The sequence below is a fragment of the Heterodontus francisci genome, chromosome 1 (assembly GCF_036365525.1).
Source record: "Heterodontus francisci isolate sHetFra1 chromosome 1, sHetFra1.hap1, whole genome shotgun sequence".
NCBI lineage: Eukaryota > Metazoa > Chordata > Chondrichthyes > Heterodontiformes > Heterodontidae > Heterodontus > Heterodontus francisci.
In genome coordinates, this window is record NC_090371.1 from 241,083,332 (window position 1) to 241,110,878 (window position 27,547).

Sequence of the window (27,547 nt, forward strand, 5' to 3'; positions counted from 1 at the left end):
TATTAAATCCTTACTAAATTAAGTTACAATTAACTATATGGTCCCTAGCGCTAGATTTCTACTATAAATATTAAATGCTAAATCCAGTAATCGCCTCCCTCCGGTTTAATTACTCCTCTACTTATTAATTAATTAGTTAATTAGGAAGGCAAATGGAATTTTGCCCTTTATTGCTAGTGGGTTAGAGTTTAAAAATAGGGAAGTCTTGTTACAACTGTACAGGGTGTTGCTGAGGCCACACCTGGAGTACTGTATACAATTTTGGTCCCCGTATTTAAGGAAGGATATACTCGCATCGGAGGCAGATCAGAAAAGGTTCACTAGGCTGATTCCTGGGATGAAGGAATTGTCTTATTAAGAACATTTATTCATTGGAGTTTAGAAGAATGAGAGGTGATCTTATTGAAACATATAAGATTTTAAGGGGTCTTGACAGGATAGATGTTGAGAATACGTTTCCACTGGTAGGGGAATCTTGAACTAGGGGACATAGTTACAGAATAAGTGGCACACATTTAGAACTGAGATGCAAAAGAATTTCTTCTCTCAGAGGGTGCTGAATCTCTGGAATTCTCTACCGCAGAGAGTTGTGGAGGCTGAGTCACTAAATGTATTTAAGGAGGAGGTAGATAGATTTTTGAAATCTCGGGGAGTTGAGGGGTATGCGGAGCAGGCCCAAAAGAGGAGTTGAGGCCTGGGACAGATCAGCCATGATCTTATTGAATGGCGGGGCAGGCTTGAGGGGCTGAATGGCCTACTCCTGCTCCTATTTCATATGTTCTTATTCCAATGGAGAAACATATGACTAAGTCCAGACAGATACCAATCTTAGTGCCTGGAGCAGCATACTGCTTTAAGTACTGTTTTTGATTGCATTTCATGCCGCTTTGGGGCAGATTCTGCACTACAAGCTACTTGTACTTCTGTGAGTGAAAATGATCCTATTGACATCATTGCATCAAGGAACATGGATCATCTTTAACCAAAATTGATAGAAAATTGAAAGGTCACATCATCAATAATTCGTATTTACATTTAAAATAACGGAACTTACAGACATCAATCTGTTGGAGAAACCAGGATGAAGTAATTTAGTGCATGGCCTTTAAGTATAGCCTGGAACACTTCTCTTTTTTTCTAGTGTACAATAACCTTCCAAAATGAAATGCTTTCTTATCTACTGCTAGCAAATCAATCAGAATCACCAGTATTATGATGCCCAGTACACAAAAAAAACAAAATGGCAGGTATGTTAGATAGGTGAGTACTAATTACAAAATGACGAATGACAAAAATTTAGAGCAAATAAACCTGGGCAAAAGAATGAAAAATGACTTTTTATAAATCTTATAAAAAATGTCATAAAATACAACAGCAATAACACAACATACACTCAATGCAACATAAAGTACAACCAACAGCATTGGAAAAAGCACTCCAAGCCATCAGTAACACAAGACAATAAGAAACTTATTTTCCTTTCACATGAAATAATTAGGAGTACATTGCAGCTCTACTAGAATCACCAGTTCCCTAGCTGCTTGTTAGCAGTTTATGCACAATGCTTCAGAAAAGCTTTTGAAATAAATTAGAAAACAAAACCAATTATAGGGTACTGTAAAGCATTGAGAGAATTATGTAATTTTAAGCATCACTAAGAAAAACATAGATTAACTTTGTCACTGCATAGATTTGATACATTGCCAATCATTCTAAATCTTTAGAATACCAGTAATACCAGTAATTGTTATATATATTGTTATATAGATACAGCACTGAAACAGGCCCTTCGGCCCACCGAGTCTGTGCCAACCAACACCCACCCATTTAGTTTAACCAGATTTAGTTTAAAAGCAATTTTGTGCTACACAAACGCAGCAAGTTCGTGGGGGGGACATGTTGGGGAGAAAAAGGAATTAAAAACATCAAACACCTTAAAGTGGATTAATAAAATGCTCAGGAGATAGAACATTTACTTGCAACTGTTCAGTAGTTAACTCAATTTAAAGTTTGCTTTTAGAAAAAAAGAGCTTGCATTTATGTCGCATCTTCCATATCCTCAGGATGTCCCAAAGTATTTTACAATAATTAGAGTAGTTTTGAAGCACAGTTGTACAAACAGAACAGCCAATTTGTGCAAGGTTCCTCAAACAAATGACCATATGATCTATCTCTAGTGCTGTTGGTTGAGAAAGGAATGTTGGTTAAAACACAAGTATTCCCTGCTCTTCTTCAAATAGTGCCCTAGGACCTGAACAGGCAAATGGAGCCCTGGTTTAATGTTTCATACAAAAGGCAAAACATCTAACAATGCACCAGCCCCTCAATAATTGAAAAATAACAATGAGGTACTAGAATGTACAGCCCTTCAATCAGCATTTGAAAAAGAGAAAGGGGACCTTTAACACAACTCGTTTTTAGATAAAAAGTTACATCTATAATGTTAACCTGATTGTTCCCATTTCAGGTGCTGACTGAACTGCTGTACACTGCTATTACTTTAATTTTATGTAAACAAAAGTGCACAAGCGTGCTGACGACTGACCTGATCTTTTAGAAGCATAATTCCACCACTGGACTGAATGGTGCACAGCTCACGGTGTTTGTTCATGGCAATCACCAAAAGTCCATCCATGACCCGTTCCTCATTTTCTATTGGATCCACCAACAGGTAAGTTCTATATAAAAAAAAACTTAGAAAATACAGAAGGAAAACAGGCCTAATCCCATGAGCCCAACTTGTTCCCATATACCTTTTGCCACCTTTCTTTCAACTAACTGGTTCTTAAATGGTGACAGTTTGTAGTTCCATCACCATCTCTGGAAGTACATGCTATAGCCTCAAGAACCTGTATATACAAGTTCCTTCTGTGCTGTCCTTAATTTTAAATGAATTTTTAGTGACACATACAGAGGAAATGTTCTATTTGTGGCTGTTTTTGCTCCATTTTCAAGCCCACAGAATGTCTCAGATCTTTTTTGTAATATAATATTTAAAAAATGTCCAATGGCAATGAGTAGAAGATATTTTAAGACATAAAGGGGCAGATTTTCCTCTTTAGCATTTGGATTTAAGGTGTAGCCTGGGCATAGTGCTATAAAGGAAAATCAGGGATAAAGGAGTACATTGCAGCTCTACTAGAATCACCTTAGCTCCTTGTTAGCTGTTTTTGTACAATGCTTCAAAAAAACTTTTGAAATAAATTAGAAAACAAAACCAATTGTAGGGTTGTGAGAATTATGTAATTTTAAGCGTAACTAAGAAAAACTTAGATTAACTTTGTCACTGCATAGATTTGATACATTGCCAAACATTCTAAATCCTTAGAATACGAGTAATAAGACGATTTAGTTTAAAAGCAATTTTGTGCTACACAAATGCAGCAAATGCCAGTAACAGAACCCACCGTTTTCTGTCCATTTAAATAATTAAGAAAACTGAGCAGCTGAATTGAGAGAACCCGATCCTCCCTGCTTGAGTTTCTTCTATCGCTCCTACAAGGTGACAGTTTATGTTCAAGCATGAAAGAGAAAAATTTGCACCAAATTATCTGTTCTCTTTCTCTGCACTGTATCTCAGGTAACAATTACCTCCTTTAACAATGAATAAAATTAGGTATTCACAAGCTCATCATTCAAGGGAAATCAAGCAGCATTACACAATACAATATGATTCTTTATACTCTTTTGATTGTGGCGAAGTAGTAAAGAACAAAGAACACTACAGCACAGGAACAGGCCATTCGGCCCTCCAAGCCTGCGCCGATCTTGATGCCTACCTAAACTAAAACCTTCCGTACCTCCCTTCCCTAGGCTCATCATCTACCAAGTCCTTCTCTTTGGTGAATACTGATGCAAAGTACTCATTTAGCACCTCGCCCATTTCCTCTGGCTCCACACATAGATTCCCATCTCTGTCCTTGAGTGGGCCAACCCTTTCCCTGGTTACCAAGTCAAAGATTTCAGCCTGATTATGATTTAAATTGACCTGATTTATTTGAAGACATGACTAAAGTAATGGATAGGAGAATTTCTATGTATGCTAAATATAGGAATTCCAGAAGGCATTTGATAAAGTCCCTCATAAAAGACTGTGAACTGAAGTGGAAGGCGAATTACTGATCTGGTTAGGAAATTTGCTGAGCAGCAAGAGACAGGAAGTAGTCATAATGGGCAGCTATATCCTAATTGGCAGGATATAACTAATGGTGTCCCACAAGGATCTGTGTTGGGGCCTCAACAATGACTTAGATGATGGGATAGAAAGCCACATATCCAAATCTGCCAATGACACAAAGATAGGTGGCATTGTAAGCAGCGTAGATAGAAGCATAAAATTACAAAGAGAAATTGACAAAGTGAAAAGGCAAAAGTATGGCAAATGGATTTCAATGTAGGCAAATGTGAGGTCATCCACCCAGACTTAATAGAACAGGGTATTTTATAAATAGTGAAAATCTAGAAACAGTGGAGGTCCAAAGAGACTTAGAAGTACCAGTACATAGATCATTCAAAATGTCTTGAACAGGTACAGAAAATAATCAAAAAGGTTGATAGAATGCTGGCCTTTACATCTAGAGGACTAGAATACAAGGGGGTAAAAGTCACCCTTCAACCCTGGATAGACCACACCTTAGGAAGGATATGTTGGCCTTGGAGGGAGTGCAGTGCAGATTTACCAGAACGATACCTGGACTCCAAGGTTTAAATTACAAGGAGAGATTACTCAAACTAGGGTTGTATTCCCTGGAATTTTGAAGGCTAAGGTGCAATTTGATCGAAGTTTTCAAGATATTGAAGGGGAACAGTTAGGGTAGATGGAGACAAACTATTTCTGCTGGATGGGGAGTCCAGAACCAGGGAGCAGAATATAAAATTACAGCCAGACCTTTCACAAGTGAAATTAGAAAGAAATTCCACACGCAAAGGATGGTTGAAGTTTGGAACTCTTTACCGCAAAAGGCAATTGATGCTAGGTCAATTGTTCATTTTAAGTCTGAGATTGATAGATTTTTGTTAACCAAAGTAATTAAGAGATTTGGAGCAAAGGCAGCTATTTGGAATTAGAGGGCAGATCAGCCATGATCTCACTGAATGGCAGAATGGGCTCAAGGGGCTAAAAGGCCTACTCTTGTTCCTATGTAAAGCTAAGAAATGTGTAAAAGTTATTATTGAGAGGTGGAATCCTCTACCTAGTTGGTTCTGCAGCTGCTGCCACCCTTTCTAAAATGGTTGAAAGAACGAAAAGATACTTAATCCATATTCTCCTAAGTCAGCAGAAATTCAATTTAGAGTTAGCATTTCAATAAAACTGAACTACATTAGGTTATATGTTGGTCCCTTATTAGTTATAATCAAGTTTTACTTGTACAGATTTTACTGTATTTATCTACACTCCAAAATTAAATGATTTTCTTTGATCTCTAGAAGTATATTACAATTTGTAACTATATGGGATGAAGATGCACAAGAAAGAGAAATTATCTAATTTTTATACTCACCCCTGCTGAAAGAAGGCAAAGCTGACAGCAATGGGCATGTGATGAACGCTCAATGGGATTGGATCACGCTCCTCTGGGGTGTACTAGTGAGAGAAAAAAAAACATTGTTAGAGGCACATTCTTTGATGCTAACAATTATTTAACTGCAAAATGAATCATTAAAACAGGTTCTCACTATAGCACTAAGATATACTCAGATCTCCAACATAATAAATATGATTAATGTTGGTCGCTGATAGCGAAAACTATGGAAAACATTCTAACAACATAAGATAGAGGAGCAGGAGTAGGCCATTTGGCCCTTCGAACCCACTCTGCCATTCAATAAGATCATGACTGATCTTCTACTTCAACTCCACTTTCCCACACCATCCCCATATCCCTCGATTCCCTTAGTATCCAAAAATCTATTTCTATCTGTCTTGAACATACTTAATGACTGAGCATACAAAGCTCTCTGGGGTACAGAATTCCAAAGATTCACAAACTTTTGAGTGAAGACATTTCTCCACATCTCAGTAATAAATGGCTAAACACTTATGCTGAGGCTGTGTCCCACCTGCCCCCACCCCCGGCCTGCCAAGTTCTAGATTCCCCAGCCAGGGGAAACGTCCTTCCAGCATCTACCCTGTCAAGCCCTGTCATTCTTCTAAACTCCAGATTATAGACCTAGTTTACTCAATCTCTCCTCGTAGGACAATCCCCTTATCCCAGGAATCAGTCCAATGAACCTTTGTCATGTTCCCTTGGCGGCAAGTATGTCCTTCATTAGGTAAGACCACCAAAACGGTCAGCAGTACTCCAGGCATGTTCTCACCAAGGCCTTATAATAATTACAGCAATATTTCTGGATGATGAAAGGATATTTCCCCTTATAGGAGAGACTAGAACTAGGGGACACAGTTTAAAAATAAGGGGTCTCCCATTTAAGACAGAAATTAGGAGAAATGTTTTATCTCAGAGGGTTATTAGGCTGTGGAATCCTCTCCTTCCCCCCCCCCCCCCCCCTCCCCCAACCGAGAGCAATGGAGGCAGGGTCATAGAGTATTTTTAAGGCCGAGTTAGATAGATTCTTGATTGACAAGGGAGTCAAAGGTTATGGTCAGTAGGCAGGAAAGTAGAGTTGAGGCCAGAATCGGATCAGCCACGATCTCATCAGATGGCACAGCAGGCTCCAGAGACTGACTGGCCTACTCCTGCTTCGAATTCATATATCCATATGTTGTTTCCTCAAGCTCCAGTCCCTTTGTAAAAAAAGCTAACACACCATTTGCTTTCTTAGTTGCTTGCTTTACCTGTATGTTAACTTTGTGATTTCTGTACAAGGACACCCAGCATCTCACCATTTGCGTTTCTATTCTCCCTATGAAGTTAATAACTTCACACTTCCCCACATGATATTCCATCTGCTACGTTCTTGCCCACTCACATAATCTGCCTATACTTCTTTAGAGCCTCTTTGCATCCTCCTCACAGCTTACTTTCCCACCTAACTTTGTATCATCAGCAAACGTGAATGCATTACACTCAGTCCTCTCATCTAAATCAATGATATAGATGTAAATAGCTCAGGCCCAACCAGTAAGGATTAATTAACAATCTTGTTGCGCGGGGTCCCTTGGAGGGGGAGCGACCATAACAGGTTAGAATTCTTCATTAAGATGGAGAGTAAAGTAGTTGAATTGGAAACTAGGGTCCTGAATCTAAATAAAGGAAACTGCGAAGGCATGAGGCGCGAGTTGGCTGTGGTGGAGCGGGGAACTTTACTAAAAAAGTTGACGGTGGATAGGCAATGGATAATATTTAAAGAATGTGTGCATGAATTACAACAATTATTCATTCCTGTCCGGCACAAAAATAAAACCGGAAAGGTGGCTCAACCGTGGCTTACAAAAGAAATTAGGCATAGTATTAGATCCAAAGAGGAGGTATATAAAATTGCCAGAAAAAGCAGCAAGTCTGAGGATTGGGAGCAGTTTCGAATTCAGCAAAGGAGGACAAAGAGGTTGATTAAGCGGGGGAAAATAGAGTATGAGAGTAAACTTGCAGGGAACATAAACACTGACTGTAAAAGCTTCTATAAATATGTGAAGAGACATAACTGAACATTTTGTAATGTCCGTTCCTGTATCAGTAAGGGGGATGAACCTTACACGGATTACAGTCTACTCTCAATCATCAGAAAAATGAAGGTGTTGTTGGCAGTGCTATCAGGCAGCACTTACTCAGCAATAACCTGCTCACAAATGCTCAGTTTGGATTCTGACAGGGCCACTCCGCTCCAGACCTCATTACAGCCTTGGCCCAAACATGGACAAAAGGCCTAAATTCAAGAGGTGAAAGTGAGAGTGACTGCCCTTGACATTAAGGCAGCATTTGACCAAGTGTGGCATCAAGGAGTCCGAGCAAATTGAAGCCAATGGGAATCAAGAGGAAAACTCTCCACTGTTTGGAGACATAGTGAGCACAAAGGAAAATGGTCGTGGTTGTTGGAAGCCAATCATCTCAGCCCCAGGACATCGCTGCAAGAGTTCCTCAAGGAAGTGTCCTAGGCCAACCATCTTCAGCTGCTTCATCAATGACCTTCCCTCCATCATAAAATCAGAAGTGGGGATGTTTGCTGATTGCACAGCATTCAGTTCCATTTGTGACTCCTCAGATACTGAAGCAGTCCATGCCCACATGCAGCAAGACCCGGACAACATTCAGGCTTGGACTGATAAGTAGCAAGTAACATGCGCGCCACACAAGTACCAGGCAGTGACCATCTCCAACAATAAAGGATTTAACCATTTCCCCATGGCGTTCAACAGCATTACCATCACTGAATCCTACACCATCAACTTCCTGGGGGTTACCATTGACCAGAAACTTAACTGGATCCGCCAATACTGTGGCTAAAAGAGCAGGTTAAAGGCTGGGAATTCTGCAGCAAGTAACTCACTTCCGAACTCCCCAAAGCCTATTCTCCATCTACTAGGCACAAGTCAGGAGTGTAATGGAATGCTCTCCACTTACTGGGATGAATGCTGCCCCAACAACCCACAAGAAGCTCGACACCATCCAGGACGTGCAGTCCGTTTGATCGGCACCCCATCCACCACATTAAAACATTCACTCCCTCCACCACTGGTGCATGTGTGGAAGCAGTGTGTACCATTTACAAGATGCACTACAGCAACTCGGCAAGGCTCCTAATGCAGGACCTTCCAAACCAGTGACCTCTACCACCAAGAGAACGGTAGCAGGCGCATGGGAACACAACCACCTGCAAGTACCTCTCCAAGCCACACTTCATCCTGACTTGGAAATATATCACCATTCCTTCCTTGTTGCTGTGTCAAAATCCTGCAACTCCTTCCCTAACAGTACTGTGGGAATACCTGCACCACATGGACTGAAGTGGTTCAAGAAAGTGGCTCACCACCACCTTCTCAAGGGCAATTAGGGATGGGCAACAATTGCTGACTTTGACAGTGACACCCACATCCCATGAACGAACAACAAAAAAATTTAATTGGAGGAAATTTCTGCTCCTCCAATACTGGATGTTGGACAAGCAGTAATGGAAAGGTGAAGAGAGACACATACAGCAAATGCACATCTCAGCCATTTCTAATGTCCAAATGGTTGCAGCTTCAAATAGTTACTTACCCTTTGTTTCAGTTGATGCAAACTTTCGTTAATATTTAACTACACATGTTACTTCTATAGATGGCTTAATATGCAATAGAATAGCAGTCCATCTTGTAAGAAGGGCTTTGTTAGATCAAAGAACGTTTCTGTATTTATTCTGTTCATGAGGAACTGTAAACATTTTAAACATTTTTTTACAAAAGTAAAAATGGGAAAGGTAGCCAAACCATGGCTTACAAGGGAAATTAGAGATAGCATTAGATCCAAGGAAGGGGCATATAAATTTGCCAGGAAAAACAACAGACTTGAGGATTGGGAGCAGTTTAGAATTCAGCAAAGGAGGACCAAGGGATTGATTAAGAAGGGGAAATAGAGTACGAGAGTAAGCTTGCGGTGAGCATAATTGACTGTAAAAGTTTCTATAGGTATGTGAAGAGAAAAAGATTGATGAAGACAAATGTAGGTCCCTTACAGTCAGAAACAGGGGAATTTATTATGGGGAACAAAGAAATGGCTGACCAACTAAATGCATACTTTGGTTCTGTCTTCACAAAGGAGGACACAAATATCATACCAGAAATGTTGGGAAACACAGGGCTTAGTGAGAGAGAGGAACTGAAAGAAATCAGTATTAGTAGAGAAATGGAGTTGGGGAAATTAATGGGATTGAAGGCCAATAAATCCCCAGGGCTTGATAATCTACATCCCAAAGTACTTAAGGAAGTGGCCCTAGAAATAGTGGATGCATTGGTGGTCATCTTCCAAGATTCTATAGACTCTGGTACAGTTCCTACAGATTGGAGGGTAGCTAATGTAACCCCACTATTTAAAAAGGGAGGTAGAGAGAAAACAGGGAATTATAGACCAGTCAGCCTGACGTCGGTAGTGGGGAAAATTCTAGAGTCCATTATAAAAGATTTTATAGCAGAGCACTTGGGGAACAGTGGTAGAATTGGGCAGAGTCAATATGGATTTACGAAAGGGAAATCATGCTTGACAAATCTACTAGAATTCTTCGAGGATGTAACTAGTACAGTTGATGAGGGGGAGCCAGTGGATGTGGTTTATTTGGTCTTTCAGAGGCTTTCGGCAAAAGTCCCACATAAGAGATTAGCATGTAAAGTTAAAGCGCATGGGATTGGGGGTAGTGTATTGCGATGGATAGAAAAGTGGTTGGCGGACAGGAAACAAAGAGTAGGGATAAATGGGTCTTTTTCCGAATGGCAGGTAGTGGGGTACCACAAGGATCGGTGCTAGGACCCCAGCTATTCACAATATACATTAATGATTTAGATGAGGGAACTAAATGTAATATCTCCAAATTTGCAGATGACACAAAACTGGGCGGGAGGGTGAGTTGTGAGGAGGATGCAGAGAGGCTTCAGGGTGATTTGGACAAGTTGAGTGAGTGGGCAAATGCATGGCAGATGCAGTAAGATGGGGATAAATGTGAGGTTATCCACTTTGGTAGCAAAAACAGGAAGGCAGATTATTATCTGAACGGCCATAAACTGAGAGAAGGGAATATGCAGCGAGACCTGGGTGTTCTCGTTCACCAGTCGCTGAAGGTAAGCATGCAGGTGCAACACGCAGTAAAAAAGGCAAATGGTATGTTGGCCTTCATAGCGATAGGATTCGAGTACAGGAGCAGGGATGTCTTGCTGCAATTATACAGGGCTTTGGTGAGGCCACACCTGGAATATTGTGTGCAGTTTTGGTCTCCTTATCTGAGGAAGGATGTTCTTGCTATAGAGGGAGTGCAGCGAAGGTTTACCAGACTGATTCCTGGGATGCCAGGACTGACGTATGAGGAGAGATTGAGTCGGTTAGGATTATATTTGCTGGAGTTCAGAAGAGTGAGGGGGGATCTCATAGAAACCTATAAAATTCTAACAGGACTTGACAAGGTAGATACAGGAAGGATGTTCCCGATGGTGGGGGAGTCCAGAACCAGGGGTCATAGTCTAAGGATACACCTTTCAGGACTGAGGTGAGGAGAAATTTCTTCACCCAGACAGTGCTGAGCCTGTGGAATTCGCTACCACAGAAAGCAGTTGAGGCCAAAACATTGTATGTTTTCAAGAATGAATTTGATATAGCTCTTGGGTCTAAAGGGATCAAAGGGTATGGGGCAAAAGCGGTAACAGGTTACTGAGTTGGTTGATCAGCTATGATCATAATGAATGGCGGAGCAGCCTCGAAGGGCTGAATGGCCTACTCCTGCTCCTATTTTCTATGTTTCGATGTTTTTTTTAAACAATGGTCAAATTTTGCTGAATAGCGTAACCTCCTCTTGCATGTTTAAATTTTTTTAATTTTTTGCGTAGTATGTTACTGGAAGTGTGAGCTGACGGCACTGCAGCGAGGGCAATGGGGCATTTGGGACCCGAGTGAACAGGGCATCTCCTTAACCAAGCAGATTGAAGGATTGTGAAATTAACTGAACAAGTACTGAGAAGGAAGTATAAATTAGAAAGGGTGAATTCAATATCAAATCAGATAGAGGAAGAGAAATAAAGAGAGAAAGAAAGAGGAAAAGAGAGAGAGAAAAAGACAGGATGGAAAAAACAAAATTTAAATTTTACCTTTTTAAAATCCCCTACAATTAAAACCTGAAGGAATCAGTCTCTACAGTTTTAAGAGCTCATTTTCTGTGCCAAAGATGCTGTTTGGCAGTAATTAAGACTTATCATGCCATTAAACAGTACTTAGACTGGAATGGGCAAGACTTAACTTTCTGTGGCGAGTTTAGTTCACATGTTATGCAAAATACAGCAATTTTACACCAATACATTTCGATGGCAAGACAGACAGAAAAGTACTGTTTTCACAAAGCTAAAGGAGGGGTGGTGCAACCTGAACAGTAACTTTTGGATATTTGACTTTGTGCACCAGCTTCCTGTTTAAGCTGCTGTACCATTTGCCTATAAATAAGCATGGTATCAGAACTAAGAGATTACAGCTGTGGGGAAAGATTGTATAGGTTGTGCCATTTTTTTTTAGAAAAAAGAGAAGGCTTAGAGGATACCTGACAGAGGTTTTTAAATTTAAGAATGGGTTCGACAAAGTAAATGTAGGAAGAATGTTCTCACTTGTGAGAGAATCCAAAACTAGGGGCCATAAATACAAAGTAGTTACTATTAAATTATTAAATCCAATAGGGAAAGTAGGAGGAATTTCTTTACTCAGAGACTGGTTAGAATGTGGAATTCACTACAACAGGAAGTGATTGAGACAAATAGCTTAGATATTTTTAAAAGGAAACTAGGTGTGCATGAGAAAGGAATAGCTAAAAGGCAAAAATGAGGCAGCTGGAATGGGAGGAGACTCATACAGTGAATAAATACCAGCACAGATTTCTTGGAGCTGAATGGCCTGTTTCTGTGCAGTACATTCTTCGTAATTACAATAGTTAACAGAATAACATATTAATTATCTTTAACTATTTGACTGCTAAATAGTTCGCAGACACAGCGCTGCCTACATTGCATCCAACCATGCCCTTTAGTTCCAATTTTAAAAAATAAAGAATTTCCTGAATACTCACCACTATGACTTCTTCTCCTTGGATGGAAACATCAGGTCTTTTGAAATGAGACAATGCCACAATGGCTGCTATGCTTGCAGCATCAATAATGTTACCATCATGGTTTAACAAATGCAAGTCTACACGAATCTGCCACACCTAAATAAAAGAATCAAAGATAAAAATTTATCTAGCTAGTTTACATAGCGTATGAGGATTAAAGAATATTTAGGGAGACTGAAGAAAAAACTTGCATGCTTAGAACAACTTCCATATGAATGAATTTTTTTTAAAAACCTCTTCTGCAAGAGAAAAATTGTAGATGGTGCACTATGTTGGGAGGGGTAAGATCAACATGTTGTTGATTCTAACCACCTCAGCATGGAGAGATTCTGAGTGGAGACCAGCTGCTTTCCCATGGCAGGAGCATGGAGTGAATCAGATGAAAAGTCACCCCAAGCTGCTTTCACAAATCTCAAGGCACCTGGAGTGCAGTAACATTTAAGTCATGTTCTGTGCCCATCATCTTAGCCATGGCCCAAGGAAGAAAAGAGGAGGGCTCCACTAATTAAAAAATGAACAGCCTTGCATTTATATAGTGTCAGTCACATCCCAAAGTGTTTCACACCCAATGAGTTACTGTTGATATCTTGGCAAATGTGGCAGCAAATTTGTGTACAGCCAGGTCCTACAAACAGCAAATGAATGAATGACCAGTTAATGTGTTATTAAATGGTGTTAATTAAGGAAGGAACATTAGACATGATGTGAAAATAACTTAAAAGCAAAATACTGCGGATGCTGGAAATCTGAAATAAAAACAAGAAATGCTGGAACCACTCAGCAGGTCTGGCAGCATCTGTGGAAAGAGAAGCAGAATTAACGTTTCGGGTCAGTGACCCTTCTTTGGAACTTGGTCACTGACCCGAAATGTTAACTCTTCTTCTCTTTCCACAGATGCTGCCAGACCTGCCGAGTGGTTCCAGCATTTCTTGTTTTTATTTTATGTTAAAATAACTTCCTGTTCTTCAAATAATTCCACCAGGTCTTCTACATCCAACTGAACAGGTAGATGGGACCTTGGAACAAGAAAACTTCATTCGCAGCAGCTCATGACTTGGAATGGAACTTGAGCTCACAGTGTTAAAATTGGACCCAAAGTTTAAAGGAGATTCATCATAATCTCAATTTAAAGAATTTAAAAATTATTTTTAGATATTCAGTTGGTGTCTGTTGCAATTTTAGATTACACTGTGTAACCAAACTACACAAGTGTCATATGCTAAATGTGATAATGGTTTGTTTGAATTTATAATGATCCATTTGATGTATAGCTTCATGTTTAAATGGGCTTGGAATCTGCAGTGATCTCAATGAGTGTAAATAGTCAAACATTTGCCCTGATATTGAAAGCCTTGTACATGCACAACAGTTGTGAACCTCCGACAGTAGCCATGTGGCATATCCGAATGTTGCCTCTTGCTATTTCCGAACGTTGCCTCTTGCCATTTGGAAGTACAGAAAAGCTTCCGGAAAAGAGCATGATAGTCATTTTTTTTTTAAAAATTCATTCTTGGGATGTGGGCATCACTGGCTAGGGCAGCATTTATTGCCCATCCCTAATTTCCCTCGAGAAGGTGGTGGCTGGCCACCTTCTTGAGCTGCTGCAGTGAGGTAGGTACACCCACAGTGCTGCTTGGAAAGGAGTTCCAGGTTTTTGACCCAGTGACAGTGAAGGAACGGCGATATAGTTCCAAGTCAGGATGGAGTGTGGTTTGGAGGGGAACTTGCAGTGTTTCCATGCAACTGCTGCCCTTGTCCTTCCAGATGGTAGAGGTCATGGGTTTGGAAGGTGCTGTCTAAAGAGCCTTGGTGCATTGCTGTAGTGCATCTTGTAGATGGTACACAGTGCTGCCACTGTGCGTTGGTGGTGCAGCGAGTGAATGTTTGTGGATGGGGTGCCAATCAAGCAAGCTGCTTTGTCCTGGATGGTGCTGAGCTTTTTGAGTGTAGTTGGAGCTGATCCGATAATTCAACTTCTAGTTCTAAATTTTTTTCTTTGCATTATTCAAATGACTAGATAATTCAAAATTTAAGGCATAAAAATGACTAAATTATCTGGGGTAGATTATATGGCTCCTTGCCTTGGCACTGATTTTAAAATATTTCACTTATTAGCTGATCGCTACGTTTGGATAATCTAGGTACACAGGCTCAATACAATGGATTTCCTTTTACAGTTTGTATTAAACGAGAATACTTAAGGTACATATTTTTGTCGATGAATGCAGTCCTAGTCTTAACTTTCCAAATGCTTTTTTGTTGACAGTCCATCTAATCAGTCAGTTATGCTATGTATGGCTGCCTACACTAGGGATAAGTGAATAAACATTGATACGTTACTCAAGATCACAGGATAGGTTTGTTTTTTGATGAAGGTATTTCAGATATCTTGACCCTTCCCACTCCCTTCTAGAATACGGTTGTTACGACAGTGTTGCAGAAGAATGGGCCTCATCGTGCATAATGACCATTTTCTCTGGAAGGGAGCAGACTGTTAGAGTTATACAGTACAGAAACAGGCCGTTCGGCCCATCGTGTCTATGCCGGCCATCAAGCACCTAACTATTCTAACTATTGAAACTATTTTGGGCGTCACAGTGGCGCAGTGGTTAGCACCACAGCCTCACAGCTCCAGCGACCCGGGTTCAGTGCTGGGTACTGCCTGTGCGAAGTTTGCAAGTTCTCCCTGTGACCCCGTGGGTTTCCGCCGGGTGTTCCGGTTTCCTCCCACAGCCAAAGACTTGCAGGTTGATAGGTAAATTGGCCATTGTAAATTGTCCCTAGTGTAGTTAGGTGGTAGGAGAATAGTGGGGATGTGGCAGGGAATATGGGATAATGTAGGATTAGTATAAATGGGTGGCTGTTGGTCGGCGCAGACCCGGTGGGCCGAAGGGCCTGTTTTCAGTGCTGTATCTCTAAATAAAAATAAAATAAATAAATCCCATTTTCCAGCGCTTGGCCCGTAGCCTTGTATGTTATGACATTTCAAGTGTACATCAAAATACTTCTTAAATGTTGAGGGTTCCTGCCTCTACCACCTCTTCAAGCAGTTCCAGATTACAACCACACTCTGGGTGAAAATTATTTTTCCTCAAATCCTCTCGAAACCTCCTGCCCCTTACCTTAAATCTATGCCCCTTGATTATTGATTATAGGTGAGGCTTTAAATGATTACTTTTCATCTGTATTCACTACGGAGAAGGACGATGTAGGTGTAGAGATCAGGGAGGGGGATTGTGATATACTTGAACATATTAGCATTGAAAGGGAGGAAGTATTAGCTGTTTTAGTGGGCTTAAAAGTGGATAAATCCCCAGGCCCAGATGAGATGTATCTCATGGCTGTTATGTGAGGTAAGGGAGGAGATAACAGGGGCTCTGACACAAATTTTCAAATCCTCTCTGGCCACGGAAAGACCCATGGAAAGGAAAATTTGCATTATTAGGGGTAGCAAATTCCTTTTTTACTTCCAGTATCTAAGAAGTCTCTACTTCAGCAGTGACTTTCTGTTGCCTTTCGTGTTTCTGGGAGTTCTGAAAACTCAGTAAAGTTTCTACTGATAGACTGCTAATTCATAAATCTGAACAGACTTGTTGTTAGACTCCTTGTTGAAAGATATGTGTGATGCCTACTGCAGTCGAATTACCGTGAACACCTATCCATTACAGACTGTTCATCAAACTCGCCTGGAGACTTTGAGTGACATCTGGGGCACCTCACCGAATTGCGAACGTAACCCGCCAAGACTTACAATCCAGTTGTTTTATTATTCCTAAGAAACAGCTCTAATTTTTAAAATATAATTTTTGAACGGTTAACTGTTGGTTTTTGAATGTATGTGTGTGCGCATGAGGGTTAGGAAGAATATGAAGTTATGAAGTCTTTTCAGACATAGATTTATCTCAGTATTATTTAAGATTTACTTTATTAATAAATAGCTAATTTGTGTTGTTTAAAGATACCTGGTTTGGTGTGTTTTATTCTGGGGGTTAATAAAGTGTTTAATTTGGCTAATTTCCAGTAGATGGCAAATTTTAATAATATGCTATGACCTGTGGAGTAATGGGACTGAAATGACAGTGCATTACTCACACCTCGGTCGCAATACTTTATACAGCTCTGGTTAGGACCCAACTAGAGTACTGCGTCCAGTTCTGGTCACTACACTTAAGGACAGATGTGAGGGTCCTTCTGAGGGTTCAGAGGAGATTTACCAGAATGGTTCCAGGGATGGGGATTTTAGTTGCAAGATTAGGTTGGAAATCTGGAGTTGTTCTCCCTGGAACAAAGGAGATTGAGGGGAGATTTGATAGTGGTGTACAAGATTATAACAGGCTTAGATAAGTTAGACAAGGAAAAACTGTTCCTAATAACTGATGGTACAAGAACTAGGGGACACAGATTGAAAGTTTGGACAAGAGATGCGGGGGAATGTAAGGAAGAAGTTTTTTTATGCAGCAAGTGGTAATGACTTGGATAGGTTGATAGGTAAATCGGCCATTGTAAATTGCCCCTAGTGTAAGTAGGTGGTAGGAGAATGGTGGGGATGTGGTAGGGAATATGGGATTAATGTAGGATTAGTATAAATGGGTGGTTGTTGGTCGGCACAGACCAGGTGGGCTGAAGGGCCTGTTTCAGTGCTGTATCTCTCTATGACTCCATGACTACAGGGATTGAGCGGGAGTGACTGGATGGCTCTGCAGAGAGCCGGCATGGACGTGATGAGCTGAATGGCACCCTTCTGTGCCATAAATGACTGTATGATTCTTTTTGCTGAACTAGGCCATCTGAAGTGAGATTTCGCTATGTGGTGAAATCTGATGCTCAATGAAGACAAATGCAGGTCCCTTACAGTCAGAAACAGGGGAATTTATTATGTGGCACAGTGGCTAGCACCGCAGCCTCACAGCTCCAGTGACCCGGGTTCAGTTCTGGGTATTGCCTGTGCGGAGATTGCAAGTTCTCCCTGTGTCTGTGTGGGTTTCCGCCAGGTGCTTCGGTTTCCTCCCACAGCCAAAGACTTGCAGGTTGATAGGTAAATTGGCCACTGTAAATTGCACCTAGTGTAGGTAAGTGGTAGGAGAATGGTGGGGATGTGGTAGAGAATATGGGGTTAATGTAGAATTAGTATAAATGGGTGGTTGTTGGTCGGCACAGAGTCGGTGGGCCGAAGGGCCTGTGTCAGTGCTGTATCTCTATAAGTAAGTAAGTAAGTAAGTAAGTAAGTAAATGGCTGACCAACTAAATGCATACTTTGGTTCTGTCTTCACAAAGGAGGCCACAAATATCATACCAGAAATGTTGGGGAACACAGGGCTTAGCAAGAGAGAGGAACTGAAAGAAATCAGTATCAGTAGAGAAATGGTGTTGGGGAAATTGATGGGATTGATAAATCCCCAGGGCCTGATAGTCTGCATCCCAAAGTACTTAAGGAAGTGGCCCTAGAAATAGTGGATGCATTGGTGGTCATCTTCCAGGATTCTATAGACTCTGGTACAGTTCCTACAGATTGGAGGGTAGCTAATGTAACCCCACTATTTAAAAAAGGAGGTAGAAAGAAAGCAGGGAATTATAGACCAGTCAGCCTGACGTCAGTAGTGGGGAAAATTCTAGAGTCCATTATCAAAGATTTTAGAGCAGAGCACTTAGAGAACAGTGGTAGAATCGGGCAGAGTCAGCATGGATTTACGAAAGGGAAATCACGCTTGTCAAATCTACTAGAATTTTACGAGGATGTAACTAGTAGAGGTGGATGTGGTTGATTTGGACTTTCAGAAGGTTTTCGACAAAGTCCCACATAAGAGATTAGCATGTAAAATTAAAGCGCATGGGATTGGGGGTAGTGTATTGTGATGGATAGAAAATTGTTTGGCAGACAGGAAACAAAGAGTAGGGATAAATGGGTCTTTTTCCAAATGGCAGGCAGTGACTAGTGGGGTACCGCAGGGATCGGTGCGAGGACCCCAGCTATTCACAATATACATTAATGATTTAGATGAGGGAACTAAATGTAATATCTCCAAATTTGCAGATGACACAAAACTGGGCGGGAGGGTGAGTTGTGAGGAGGATGCAGAGAGGCTTCAGGGTGATTTGGACAAGTTGAGTGAGTGGGCTAATGCATGACAGTTGCAGTATAATGTGGATAAATGTGAGGTTATCCACTCTGGTAGCAAAAACAGGAAGGCAGATTATTATCTGAACGGCTATAAACTGAGAGAGGGGAATATGCAGCGAGACCTGGGTGTTTTCGTTCACCAGTCGTCGAAGGTAAGCATGCAGGTCCAACAGGCAGTAAAAAAGGCAACTGGTATGTTAGCCTTCATAGCGATAGGATTCGAGTACAGGAGCAGGGATGTCTTGCTGCAATTATACAGGGCTTTGGTAAGGCCACACCTGGAATATTGTGTGCAGTTTTGGTCTCCTTATCTGAGGAAGGATGTTCTTGCTATAGAGGGAGTGCAGCGAAGGTTTACCAGACTGATTCCTGGGATGCCAGGACTGACGTATGAGGAGAGATTGAGTCGGTTAGGATTATATTTGCTGGAGTTCAGAAGAGTGAGGGGGGATCTCATAGAAACCTATAAAATTCTAACAGGACTTGACAAGGTAGATACAGGAAGGATGTTCCCGATGGTGGGGGAGTCCAGAAACAGGGGTCATATTCTAAGGATACGGGGTAAACTTTTCAGAACTGAGGTGAGGAGAAATTTCTTCACCCAGAGAGTGGTGAACCTGTGGAATTCACTACCACAGAAAGCAGTTGAGGCCAAAACATTGTACGTTTTCAAGAAGGAGTTAGATACAGCTCTTGGGTCTAAAGGGATCAAAGGGTATGGGGCGAAAGCGGTAACAGGTTACTGAGTTGGATGATCAGCCATGATCATAATGAATGGCAGAGCAAGCTTGAAGGGCTGACTGGCCTACTCCTGCCCCTATTTTCTATGTTTCTAAGTCATGTAAACTTATCCATTTATTAGTGTGGTTAACTGTAATTGAGCCTAAAGCACAAATGCCCTCTCCATGCCTCGTGAACTAGGTTCGCAAGGTTTGGCCGTTAGTAGGGAAATAATATAGAGATACAAATTCTCAGGTGCTGACCCTATCTGTCGTGACAGTATCTACTCACCTTTGCACTTGCTACAACACACAGGGATTCAGTGTCTATGCACTTGGAATTCCTCAGGCACCTCTCCAATAGCCGGTTCAGTTTAACTAATAACTCGGATTGCCTGGAAATCAAAAAATTGAGAGAATTTTGCAAACTAAATTTTCCAGCAATAGAAAGCTGCAGGTAACAGTTATTACACATTCAAACAGCAGGGGTAAGGAGCTACCGCAGAAGCGGCACAGTGGTTAGCACCACAGCATCACAGTTCCTGCGACCTGGGTTCGGTTCTGGGTACTGCCTGTGCGGAGTTTGCAAGTTCTCCCTGTGACCGCGTGGGTTTCCGCCGGGTGATCCGGTTTCCTCCCACCGCCAAAGACTTGCAGGTTGATAGGTAAATTGGCCATTGTAAATTACCCTTAGTGTAGATAGGTAGTAGGAGAATTGAGGGAAGGTGAGGATGTGGTAGGGGACATGGGATTAATGTAGGATTCGTATAAATGGGTGGTTGGTCTGCACAGACTCGGTGGGCTGAAGGGCTTGTTTCAGTGCTGTATCTCTCTATGACTCTACCTTCCCATAAGACACAAATTCTAATAACAGCAACTATGAAAGAATATAATTGGAGAAGCAAAAAGTTACTAGGAGTGAAATAAGTCTTAGCTGGTAGCACAAAATGGATGATAAAGAGTTGGCAGGCAGTTTTAAAAAACACCCAATTTTCTTTACCATCAACTTCAAATGGAAAATAAATGAGGTGTAAAATGGACTGCCATTTTGTAAAGCTGCTGGGAACAAATTTCACTCACCTGTCAACTTGTTTTACTTGCAAAACAAATTTTTATTGATTTTATATCTAATTTTGTATGTACATTTCGCAAAAATGATCAGACATATGAACAAATTGAAAAGGTACAGCATTAATCTTAACTGTAGACCATCTGCATAGATTAGAAAAGCTCCACATTTTAATTCTGGTTGTTCTACAACAGTTTGAGCAATTCATTCTAGATATAAGTAGCTTTAAAAAACATTTATAAACAGGGTCTACACATCATAAGTCATTTCTATGAAGAGCAAACTTTTAAATTTAATGAATGTAGATGTATATTTTGATAATGTATCAAACTCTCTTACCAGTTTACCTGTTGAAACCTTAGTCTAACTTTTGATTTTAAAACTGAGGCCCATATTCTCTTGCGCCAATTTATTTAAATAAAACACTTGCAAAAAGTAAAATAATTTCCAATATTTATCAGTCAATTCTCCCTTAAACCAGACTTGCTGCTCATCACTATCCAATGATCTCTGCTAGATGTCAGGGGAAGACTGTTTCAGGCTTGGTTGTAGTACTGTCTAAGCTTATACATGGGCACTTGGGTGAGGTACCAGAAGTTATCAACTGCCACAGAACGACACTCCAGTATCAATAACCACCTTTCGGAGAGGTGAGAAAATTTGAGGGATGCAACATTGCATGTTGCTTCCCATTATAGAATCACAGAATAATACAGTGCAGAAGAGGCCCTTCGGCCCATCGAGTCTGCACCGATGCATTAAAGACACCCGACCTGTCTACCTAATCCCATTTGCCAGCACTTGGCCCATAGCCTTGAATGTTTTGACGTTCCAAGTGCTCAACCAGGTGTCTTTTAAAGGATGTGAAGCAACCCGCCTCTACCACCCTCCCAGGCAGTGCATTCCAGACCATCATCACCCTCTGGGTAAACAGTTTTACCCAGAGGGTGGTGATGGTCTGGAATGCCCTGCCTGGGAGGGTGGTAAAGGTAGGTTGCCTCACATCCTTTAAAAAGTACCTGGATGAGCACTTGGCACGTCATAACATTCAAGGCTATGGGCCAAGTGCTGGCGAATGGGATTAGATAGACAGGTCAGGTGTTTTAATGTATCGGTGCAGACTCGATGGGCCGAAGGGCCTCTTCTGCACTGTATTATTCTGTGATTCTGTGAATAACACAGCAAAATAGAAAGTAGTGCTGAAGAAGTGAATCATCAAATAATCTGAAAAACAGGAGTATACTTTAGCTCAGTGTCACACATAGTCAAGGCTCACACGTGAATATAGCCAACCTAGGCTAGGTGCAAGAGAGCTGTAAGCATCCATGAAACCATGCCCCAGCAAGATGTCAACACCTTCAAAAACAAAGAAAGACAAGTACACATTTTTTGTAAACTCTTAACTGGAACAGGTAAATGAGAGCCACACTATTCAAATTAACATATCATAAACATTAGCAAAACTGCACAAAACATCAGAGCATTCAGCTCTTGAAATAAACAGTTTTGGAACTGCCATATGTCTGCACACTTAAATATTTCAATCTCCAAGACAAGTACCACCAACCTTCACAGGGACAAAAGTGTGGTTACAAAACCTGAATTCCCACTTTTGGCTTATAATTCAAATAAATATATTCAGTAACACATTAAATGTTAAAATGAGAAGGTATAAACACAGGTAATAATTTTAATGCACCAGGTGTCAAAAGCATTTCCGATATTCACAAAAGAGAAAGTAAACACGTCCGGTGTCAAAAAGGAAACAAAGTGATTCCTGACAACGCAGCCGGCCAGACGTCATCAGGCTGCACCAAGGTGCGCACATGCGCAGACGGTCTCCTGCTTTCGGCGCATGCGGTGTTCCGACCTGCCAGGACTGGTTAGCGCATGCGCCGATGACGTCATCGCGTGATGTGTGTATCTTCGGGCAACACGCCTGGCAATGCAACGCTAACCCATGCCCCTCAAGCTCCGCTGCTCTCTCCAGCCGCCCTGCTCTTTCCGGCCGCTCCGCTCCCCCTTCGCTGCTTTCTCCGGCCGCTCTGCTCCCCCCCACCCCCTTGCTGCTCTCTCCGGCTGCTCCGCTCCTCCCCTCACTGCTCTCTCCAGCCACCCCACTCTCCGGCCGCTCCGCTCCCCTCCTCGCTGTTGTCTCCGGCCACCCCCCTCCCCGGCCCGCTGGCTTGCTCGCTCTCTCCCTCCCGCTATTGTGTGCTGCCATGTGTTTAGGTTAGGTTGCCTTCGTGTGATTATTTGAGCAGCGCCATCTTTAGTCCTGGCAGCTGCCTGAAGTCGCAGACGGTGACGTTTTAGTGGCACATGCTGAATTTGTGCATGTGCCACTGCAGCACCACCTAGTGGTAGCATTGTCAGCAAACGCAGCCAAAAGGAAAACCTGGTTGGTTGCTGGAAAATTGTTTACAATGGTAATATTCCATGGTTGTTCACATGCCAGACTAACCTGCCAGGTTCAAACGCAGGTGAAGCCATTGGAGAGAGCTCCAAATTGAAGAAGATGATGCCTTCTGTAGGCCGACTAAGTTTAGGAGTAACAAGTTCACATGACACTTGTGCAAGAACCCTGAAATGACAGTTGAAGACAAATTAGGCATCTTTTACTTCGAGTCCAGAAAAGAAAAACATGTCTGCATAATCATAGCCAATATTAATTGCACTACACTGCAGCACTGAGGGAGATCTGCAGTGTCAGAGGTATCTTCTTCTAGATTAAACATTAAACCAAAGGTCTGTCTGCATGTTCAGGTGGATGTCAAAGATCTTTGACATGATTCAATGAGGAGCAGGGAGCATTCCTGGTGTCCTGGCAAAAATAATGGTTCTTTGCAAAAATATTTAGTCAATCCCTGACTGTGTCTTCCTTGCTATCATGTTTCTTTTTCACTGCCCTCTGTGCCTCAAAATATATTTATTTTACCACATGTTGATGGCAGCAAGATCATTCTAGTTAGTTGCTTCACTGACAGCCCCAGTCTGCCCTTTCCCAACCCCTTCCTTAAACCCAATGAGGCCTCTCAACCACCAGCTCAATTTGGATGGGAATTACAAATGGCAATGGTTTCACTTGACATCTGTGCCAGCACTTCATTTTTCATTGACTGTTACAAGACAGAGGTTTTCTGTGTGGAAATGGGTGCAGCTCCCGCAGGCCTGGTGCCATTTGGCATCCCAGCAGAGAACTGCAAGCAAGTGCTCAGGAAGAGCTGACACTTTGAGCCACTGCTGCTGACACCCCTGAGCAGGAAGGAGACATGGAGGTTGTGCCATAGCAACTTATTTTGCACTGAAGCACAATGATTTTGTCAAGCTGAAGCATCCTCCAGGAAAGCACTGCTTTTGTCCTTCCTTTTCCAAATTCACAGTTTGGTGTTTTATTATCTGCTCCTTTTATCTCTGGGTGGTGGTCAGCCTCTATTGTGCTGTGGCCTGTTCCTGGATGTCATGTGTGCCCTTTCCTCTGCCTGCTAGATGTGCCATCCTACTGCAGCCTATTCATGGCTGCCACTATTCCCCTGGTTCACAGAAAGGCCATTGTTACATGCTGCAATTTTATATTTTGAGATTCCAGGGCACACTCAGGCTGCTCTCGATCCCCTATACGTTAATCATAACAATTAGTTTCAAGCAGAACGTCTACCAATTCTTAAAATTACTCAAAAAAAAGTTTACTCCTGCAGCCCCCATCGGTCATACTATACTAAAATACATGTCATTGACAGCAATCAATGTGCCATCTAGTGGCCTTATGGCAGCATTTGCCTTCAACAGCACAATGCAAGAGCATCAGGGGAACGATGACATAACAGCCACAGACTGGAGATTAGAATACAGAGGACCTCAGCAAATACTGCACACATGTAAATGACGGCCTCTATCATAAGACTCATAAGAAATAGGAAATGAAGTAGCCCAATTTGCCCTTTGAGCCTGCTCCACCATTCATAAGATCATAAGTAATTTTTTATTCCACCTTCCAGCACTACTCCTAAATCTCTTAATTCCCTTAGCACCTAAAAATCTATCAACCTCAGTCTTGAATATACCCAATGACTGAGCATCCACAACTCTCTGGGGTAGAGAATTCCAAGATTCACAACCCCTCGAGTGAAGAAATTTCTCCTCATCTCAGTCCTAAATGGCAGAACCTTTATTCTAGGACTGTGACATGGCATTGTTGATTCCCAACCAGGAGAAACATTTTCTCAGCATCCACCCTGCCAAAACCCTTAAGAATTTTATATGTTTCATACGAGCATACGAATTAGGAGCAGAAGTAGCCTGCTTCGCCATTTAATAAGGTCATTGCTGATCTGATTGTGGCCTCAACTCCACTTTCCTGCCAACCCCCGATACCCTTTGACTCCCTTGTTAGTCAAGGATTTATCTACCTCTGCCTTAAAAATATTCAATGACCCTGCCTCCACCACTCTCAACCCTCAGAGAAAAAATTTCTCCTCATCTCCGTCTTAAATAGGCAACCCCTTATTTTAAACTGTGTTCCCTAGTTCTAGTCTTTCCCACAAAGGGAAACATCCTTTCAGCATCCACCCCGTCAAGCCCCCTCAGGATTTTCTATGTTTCAATAAGATCACCTCATTCTTCTGAACTCCAATGGATACAGACCCAACTTGTCCAACCTTTTCTAATAAGATAACCCGCCCATCCCAGGTATCAGTCGAGTGAACTTTCTCTGTACTGCCTCTAATGCATTTATATCCTTTCTCAAATAAGGAGACCAAAACTGTACACAGTACTTCAGATGTGGTCTCACCCTATACAACTGCAGCAAAACATACCTACTTTTATATTTCATTGCCCTTGCAATAAACAACATTCAATTTGTCCTCCTAATCACTTGCTGTATCTGCATACTTCCTTTTGTGATTTATGCACCAGGACACCCTCTATACCTCAGAGTTCTGCATCTCTCTCCATTTAAATAATATGCTGCTTCACTATTCTTCCTGCCAAAGTGGAAAACTTCATATTTTCCCACATGATACTCCATTTGCCAAATTTTTGCCCACTCAATTAACCCTTTGCAGGTTCCTTATGTCCACTTCACAACTTACTTTCCTACCTATCTTTGTGTCATCAGCAAATTTAGCAACTATACATTCAGTCCCTTCATCCAAGTCATTGGTATAAATTGTAAGTAGTTGAGGCCTCAGCACTGATCCCTGTGGCATTCCACTAGTTACAGCTTGTCAACCCGAAAAGACCCATTTATCCCTACTCTCCACTTCCTGTTAGCCAACTAGTCCTTTATCCATGCTAATATATCATCCCCTACACCATAAGTTCTTATTTTGCTTCGTAACCTTTGATGTGGCACCTTGTCAAATGCCTTCTGGAAGTCCAAGTACACCACATCCATAGGTTCCCCTTTATCCACGTTGCTTGTTACTTCGTCAAAGAATTACAGAATCACAGAATTGTTACAGCACAGAAGGAGGCCATTTGGCCCATTCGAGTCCGCACTGGCTCTCTGAAAGAGAAATTCCCTTAGTCCCAAAGAAATCTAATAAATTAGTCAAACATGATTTCCCTTTCATAAAACGATGTTGCCTTTGCCTGATTACATTGAGATTTTTTAAGTACCACCCTATAACCTCCTTAATAATAGAGAGCAGCATTTTCCCTATGACAGATGTTAATCCAACTGGCCTGTAGTTTCCTGCTTTCTGTCTCCCTGCTTTCTTGAATAGAGGAGTCACATTTACAATTTTCCAATTAGATGGGACCTTTCCAGAATCTAGGGAATTTTGCAAAATTAAAACCAATGCATCTACCATCTCAGCAGCCACTTCTTTTAAGACCCTAGGATGAAGTCCATCAGGACCTGGGGACTTGTCAGTTTTTAGTTCTAAATTTGTTTAGTACCCTTTCCCGGTACTTGTAATTGTTTTATGTTCCTCCCTCCCTTTCAATTCCTGATTCACAATTATGTCTGGGATGTTATTTGTATCCTCTACAGTGAAGACAGATGCAAAATATCTGTTTCATTCATCTGCCATCTCCTTATTTACCATTATTAATTTCCCAGACTCATTCTCTAGAGGACCAACACTCACTTTACTTACGCTTTTCCTTTTAAAATATTTGTAGAAACTATCTGTTTTTATATTTCTAGCTAGCTTTCTCTCGTATTCTAACTTCTCCCTCCTTATTAAACTTTTTAGTCATGCTTTGCTGTTCTTTAGCTTCTGACCTGCCACTCATGTTTGCGGAATTATATGCTTTTTCTTTTAATTTGATTCTACCTTTAACTTCCTTAGTTAGCCACGGATGGAACATTCTTCCCTTACAGAATGCATCTTTTCTGAGTATTCTGAAATATCTCCTTAAATGTTTGCCACCGCATCTCAACTGACCTATCCCTTAACCTAATTTGCCAGTTTACTTTAGCCAGCTCTGCCTTCATGCCCTCATAATTGCCCTTATTCAAGTCTAAAATACTAATCTTAGATTCGCCCTTCTCTCCCTCAAACTGAATGTGAAATTCGATCATATTATGAAGGGGCACCTTCACTATGAGGTCATTAATTAGTCCTGTTTCAATTAGATCATCTCTCATTCTCCTAAACTCCAAGGAACATAGGCCCAGTCAACTCAAATTCTCTTCATAGAATAATCCCTTCAGCCCAGAAACCGGTCTAGTGAACCTTCGTCGGACTTCCCCAGGGCAAGTACTTGCTTCCTTAGGTATGCTACAAGATTTCGTCTTTTTTTCTTGTAAAATATGTTTTAAAGAACTTGAATTATGGACATTGATTCATCTGCAGATTGCTGAACTTTGTTTGAGTGAAATGTAAACAAACTGGAAGGCAACTGTGTCCAAATAACTCGGCAGGGGTTATGCTTTTGACTTGGGGAAAAAAGTTTGCAAAGGAG

The 27,547-nt window shown here is 41.5% G+C and overlaps 1 protein-coding gene across 3 annotated transcripts in view; it reads right to left on the reverse strand.

Moving 5' to 3' along the window:
* exosc9 (exosome component 9) overlaps window positions 1-27,547 on the reverse strand; it is a 137,356-nt gene that overhangs the window by 77,142 nt on the left and 32,667 nt on the right. For 2 of the 3 annotated variants that reach the window (XM_068023212.1, XM_068023128.1), the window contains exons 3-7: window positions 23,097-23,216; window positions 19,856-19,958; window positions 12,685-12,822; window positions 5,502-5,584; window positions 2,546-2,678 (exon numbers count right to left, since the gene is read on the reverse strand). In XM_068023212.1, coding sequence (XP_067879313.1) covers window positions 2,546-2,678; window positions 5,502-5,584; window positions 12,685-12,822; window positions 19,856-19,958; window positions 23,097-23,216 — 577 coding nt within the window. The remainder of the gene's footprint in view (window positions 1-2,545; window positions 2,679-5,501; window positions 5,585-12,684; window positions 12,823-19,855; window positions 19,959-23,096; window positions 23,217-27,547) is intronic. The other variant, XM_068023299.1, reaches the window with a different exon arrangement.